We start from the raw sequence: 6,000 nt of genomic DNA, 5'->3' as shown, positions 1-6,000 counted from the left end.
TTCTTATTTCAGGCTTAGTCACCGAAATGCCAGATTTACTATTAATGGGAAGAGCTGTAGTGCCTAGGAATGACAGAGAACTAACACCTTGTGCTGTCGTTGCACTCCTGTGCCCAGGGATGGCACTGATGAGTCAAACTGGGGGGGTGGAATGATACGTTTCCCTGGAGGGGTCACTCAGTAATAGTCTCTTTAGTCCCCTCTCCTGCTGAGGAGGAGTCATTCTACCCTCTTAGCGAACAGCGGACGGATGATAACTGAGCACTCAGAAGAGCAGGGAAAGGACATCCATCCGCTTTTGGCAGTCACAACTGGAAAATGAACAGTTATAGAAAAGCACCCCAGAATACAGAACACTTGAATAGTGATTTTAATCAAAACCAATGCAATGTGGATATTCCTAAAAAAATTGTAGAGAACAAACGCAAACATTTCAACTAAGATACAAAAACTAACACAGAAAGGATTTGGCTCAAAGCTTAAAATGTTCCAGTGCTGGGGATTTTTTTTTTAAAGCAAGGGCAAGATGGCAAAACTGAGTGCAGAATAGACTGTAACAACTAAGATCGGTATTCTCTATCTACAAATCTGAAGCAGAAGGTTCTATAATGGAAAAGGGTGAGCCAATGAAAAGGTGTTGGTGATTCTTAGTTCTCCATTGCTATTTGAGGAATGTTTTTGAAGCACTTGTATGATATCGTGGTTTACAACTTGTCTTAATTCTACATGCCAACCTGAGAGTGAGCTCTGCTGCAGTCCCATAAGGCTACCTGGAAAGGGACTGCAATATTTGGTTTCTCTTTCTTGGTGGTCACTGGGTAAATATGGGCTGGTGTTAAGATGAGCATTGTGGAGTTACACATTTCAATAGCTACCGAGCATACACAACTGGAGCGGTTTCCAAAGTTTTTTCCCCCAGCCCTCATTCAGGCAGATCTCACCAGGAACCAGATCTCTGTCTGAAGCACCAAGACTTCCCTCTTGTGGCCAGGAAACCAGCTCCTCTGACCGTTCAGCACAAGGGTGGAGCACTATGAGCTCTTCTGGGGATTCTGACTCGAGTCTGAAGCCACGCTTTGTAATCCTCTTCTGGCATCTGAACAATATTTTCACGCACAAACTGAAAAATAAAGGGGCATTTTCCTTAGCGCTTTATATTATATATAAGAGATACTGATACCATCTGACTGTGGGACAACCACCATAGAGCCTGCAAACTCTTAGCATGTTAACCTCCTTTAGATTGGTGCGATAAAAATGAAAAGGGAAGTAAGTCTTTTAATACAAGTTTCTATAATAGTGCATGTTAATTAAAATGAATTTTAAAATTGAAGCCGCTATGATCTTCAGTATTATTTACACCCTAAAACCTGCAGAGCTAAGGTTGTATAAAGTGTAAAGCTTTTCTTTTACCCAGAGTTGTGTTATATTAAATTGGCTTAAAGATGAATCAAAGTGTTAGTTTGGAGAAGTGTCAGGCAGCAGGTTTTTCCTCTTCCTGAAATACTCCCACTGCCTTTATCAGATCCAGGCAGAAGGAACACTAGAGCCCTCCTCTGTGGATGCTTGTGGAGAAGGTAGAAGGGGCTGGAAACAACTCAGTAGCAGTAGTAGTTTTTTGTTTTAGGTGTCATTCCTAACACCAGTGTGAAGGAAGAGCATGCAAAGGGCACAGAGTGGAAGCCACAATCAAAGATAAAGAGATAAAGAATAACTGGCAGGCAACAGAGAATCTAGGCTTCATGAAGTGTGCATAATGGTAAGGGGAGCCTCTCTGGCGCTACTTTGGGAGTTCCTGGTATGATTACACGAGACAGGGCTCCAGAGACAATTACCTTTTTGTAAGTCACCAAGAAGTGCAGTTAAACTATCCCCAAGCTTTCTGGGTGTTGGAAGAACTTGGCCTTTTTATCTCATGACACAGATGTGTCTAGTTTGTGTATAGATGTGTATAGTTTATCTGATGTAGATGAGCAGCTTGTGTGTGTTGTTATTATTTAACAGGTTACTGTTGCGGGTTTTCGGCTGATACTGTAACCAGGAGAGGAAAGGGCTGTGATAACAATAGAAACCACAAGGTGGCAACATTGCCTTGTTTAGAGTAAGTTCATCCACAATCTATATTTAACATAACCTCTCCTTTTCCCCTTCCATCTTTCCTTCTCTCCCTCTTTCTTCTTTCCCTTGTGCAGATTATTTCTAGAGCCCTTTACTTGAGCCTCTTGAGTAGGTCTTTACACATAACCAGAGCAGCTTTTATTCACATGTTGCTGAAGCCTCTTCAAATAAATCTGCAGATTTCACAGTTCACTAGTGTGCTTCTTATTCTCCAGTGCATGGCACACATCACATCTGTGAAATACAAGCCTTTCCAGAGCACAGCAACAACTGAATGTCCCTCTGCATGTATTCTACTTATACTAACCTGCTATCACTTTCACTCTGGCAGCAAATAAAATCAGTGATGAAATACCACCAACAAAACAATAATCATTAATAATATTTCTCAGTTACATCGCACCTTTCACCCAAAGAGTTTAAAGGGCTTTACAAAGGTGGATATTATGATCCCCATTTTGCAGGGACGTGGCCCCATCGTCCCAAATCATGTATCCTTGTAACCTTCCATTGGGTAAATCACACTGCAGGATGCCTTCCCTCCCCACTCCGCCCCCCAGGATTAGAACACTAACACATGGACTCTCGTCACCTCCACGGCTGCACAGATGTCTGGAGAACACAACTCCCATACACGTAGCTCACTCAGCACCTTCAGAAAGGTGGTGGGACGGATTCTCACATCTGGGTTCTTGCCAAACTTTTCCAGTTTCTTTAAGATTCTGTGTGTGTGATTGTCATTCTTCACAGCATCCGGGATTCTGGACAGCAAACTGGAAAACCTGTAAGAGCCAGCAGAGCAGAGCTGAAATAAACGCCCTTGAAACTGATGTTTACACTGCTGGGCACCTCAGACTTACCTGCTTTATTTGCCCCCCCACCTTTCCCCCCGTCACAGAATGTGAGAAAAATTGTCTTTGTGGGACGCTTCACTGAGCATTACATGCCAGGGAATGATGCAAAGAAGCTTTGTTTCTATTGTTAACAGGACTGTGCACCCAACTTCCTTTGTACGGCATTAAAAAGAGATCCCCTGATTAGTCATTTACATTCCGGATGACAAACCTTTGGTGTGAAAGCAAACAATAAAATACTGACAAATGTTTCCATTTTACTTCTGATTTGCCCTGTTCATCTCTTCTCTCTCTTGTTTAGCCTCTATAGATTTTCCGAAGCAATCACAGCCTGATCTGACACACTTTCTGATTTTCTTTACTGTCCCTTTTCCCCTTGCTGTCATCATATTTTTCCCCCAGTACGTGCTGAGATAAATCTTACTGATGTGAGAGTGTGCTTGTAACTTTCAATCTTTGCCATTTCACTCTGAATATGGAGACTCAAGAGGAGAATTATACATTACAATAACAATAAAGCTCTTGTGAAAAGACGCATTTTTTTTAATGTCCTGTATAAATTTTTGTAGTGCTGCTTTGACAGCCCTGGAGACTGATGTCTCCAACCCCTCCAGACTGTATGTGTCTGTGGAAGTGTGGTGGCTTCTCCCTTGTCCCCTGCAGGTCTGGAATTTGCCAGCACATCAACTAGTCTTTAGCAGCAAGTGCGGTCTCCCTCCAGCTGAAGATACCGCGTATCAGTCTGTCAGCAGCAAGAGGAGGTTCTTCCCAGAACCAATAAGGGGAGACAGTTTAGGTCTTGTCTAGTCAGGGGTTCTCAAACTTTAGCAACCTGAGGACCCCCATTTTAATTGAAAAATTTTAATCCCCCGTTCAGCTCCAAACCCCACCCCCACTCCACTCCTTCCACCAAGGCCCCACCCCTGCCCCTCCTCTTCCCCACCTCAAGAAAAGCTGCACTAGAAAGTGATCCCATTTTAAGCATGCTGGCATAGATAAAGTAGTACAACCTCCCTAAGCCTTGTCTACACTAGGAGGGTTTTGTCAATACCGTTATAGCAGTAAAGTGAAATTGGCAAAGATCCTTTAGCGTGGGCACAGTGATGGCTGCATAAAAGTGCTTATAATCATCAGTACAGCTTATGCTGGTTGCACCAATATAAGCAAAATTAGGGCTAATCTACACTACCGAGCCTGGGCAAGCGTAGCTAGACCAGCAGAGCCCCCTGGGGAGCTGCAGCATAAGCCAGCAGAAGTGGTTCTGCCCGCATAGTGACACCACCTCTCCGAATGACATTAGCTAAGCTGGCAGGAGCACTCGGTCATCTTAGCTGTGCCTACACCAGGGGTTGTCCTGGCAGAGCTACGTGGCTAACGGTGTGATTTTTTCATACTCCTACCTGTCGGAGCTCTGACAGCAAAACTTTGCAGTGTAGATCTTTTTAGAGGTATAACTGCATCTACACTGATGCTTTTACTGGCATAGCCGTGTTGCTTAACAAATAATAAATCACCCCCTCCCTAACCATAGGTATTCCAGTAAAACTTTTCAGTGTAGACCTGGCCCTCGTGTGGATGCAGTTTTATTACTAAAAAGGTGCTTTACACCAGAACAGATATTCTTGTATGGGAATAACGATACTGTTATAAGGTTCCTTTATACTTGTATAAATACATCCACCCTAGGCTTGTACAGATACAATTAAAGCAGTAAAATAAAATCACACCCCTACTCGACAGTTATAGTGGTACAGCTTCCAAACTTAGACCAGGCCTTCGATTTGGGAGGCAGGTGGGGTGAGTATGCGCTACAATGCAAAATGCAGCTTTTCTAAATAGACCAACATTTGCTTCTAACTCATTCTCAGTTAGGGTCAGTTGAGAATAAGCATCTGGAACGTAGACTCTCGACACAAAATCTGCCGCCACTTTACTTCAGTGGATTCACTGAGGGAAGACGGACGCAGCAGCCCTATTTTCTGTGCTGTGCGATATAGCTATCTAATTCCCATCATCAAAGGCTGGAGCTCTGCAGGAGTGCTTTATTGAGAGGTGCCTGCTTATCTCATGGTGATGATGCCTTTTGCCCCTGGGAGGGATGAAGTTGATATCTGGGTGCAGTTTATAAACACTAGCGGGGAAACGTTCTTCAAACATGTGTGATGGATAGGCAGCTGGAGGCAAAGTCCTCTCCATCATCAGCATTGCTAATAGGAACACAAGTTTTCATTTCCAACACCACATTATGTATGGATCAATGTATACTTATAGAAGGCCTGTCATCCTAAGGATCCCAAAGTGTTTTGCAAACTTATGCCTCCTATAAGGCCATAAGCTGGAGATGGAGAGGAGATGCAGAGTTGCCTGGAGGCATCAGACCTTTTTAAAATGGAAACAAGCTACTTACACCCTCTCTCCTCCCATCTTCACCAAGCAGATTTGCAACACAAGGTGAAATCTGGTCCTGGATATCATTGTTGCATCTTCACTTAGACAGTGTTTATAAGGGTGGTAAAATCAAGCCCTGAGCGATGGTATTTAAGAGGGTTTACAGGTTTCTAAGACAACTTTCTTTTGGTTTTATAGAAAAAAAAAAGCTGAAAATAAAGAAGAGCTTTTGGTCCTAGAGGAAATGCTCTGGGGGTGTGTTTAGCTCTTCCTTCCTTACCAGTTGCGTTCATCTTCGTCATGTTCTCTTTCAGCTCTCAGGCCACACAGTCTCATTCTTTCTAGGTCTCTCTCAAAATACGTGATGTTTTTTAAAGATTGGTATTTCTGAGAACTCTTCTCCTCCCGCCTCCTACAAATATACTTCAAAAAATTAAGACCGCATATTTTAAAAATTGACATTCTGATTGAACGTTAGCTGGGAAGATACTTAGGATGGTGGAAGGCAATGAGATGAGAAGAATAGAGCATGTTCAGGCCATCGCTACTAGTAATATTTTGCACTTTGATAGCGCTTTATAAATTAAGTCTCTCCGAACGATTTACTAACAATTAATTAAAGCCTCCATCAATTTAGTGA

At 42.9% G+C, this 6,000-nt stretch overlaps 1 protein-coding gene across 2 annotated transcripts in view; it reads right to left on the bottom strand.

Moving 5' to 3' along the window:
• Positions 1-351: 351 nt before the first annotated feature.
• CCDC60 (coiled-coil domain containing 60) overlaps positions 352-6,000 on the bottom strand; it is a 107,598-nt gene continuing 101,949 nt past the window's right edge. The window contains exons 14-16 of one of the 2 annotated variants that reach the window (XM_054006931.1): positions 5,641-5,772; positions 2,711-2,900; positions 352-1,120 (exon numbers count right to left, since the gene is read on the bottom strand). In XM_054006931.1, the coding sequence (XP_053862906.1) occupies positions 1,013-1,120; positions 2,711-2,900; positions 5,641-5,772 (430 nt within the window). In that variant the 3' untranslated portion in view covers positions 352-1,012. The remainder of the gene's footprint in view (positions 1,121-2,710; positions 2,901-5,640; positions 5,773-6,000) is intronic. The other variant, XM_054006932.1, reaches the window with a different exon arrangement.

This window comes from Malaclemys terrapin, chromosome 16 (genome assembly GCF_027887155.1).
Source record: "Malaclemys terrapin pileata isolate rMalTer1 chromosome 16, rMalTer1.hap1, whole genome shotgun sequence".
Classification (NCBI taxonomy): Eukaryota; Metazoa; Chordata; order Testudines; family Emydidae; genus Malaclemys; species Malaclemys terrapin.
The sequence above is the reverse complement of the archived record's forward strand: the minus strand, read 5'-3'. Positions and strand labels throughout refer to the sequence as shown.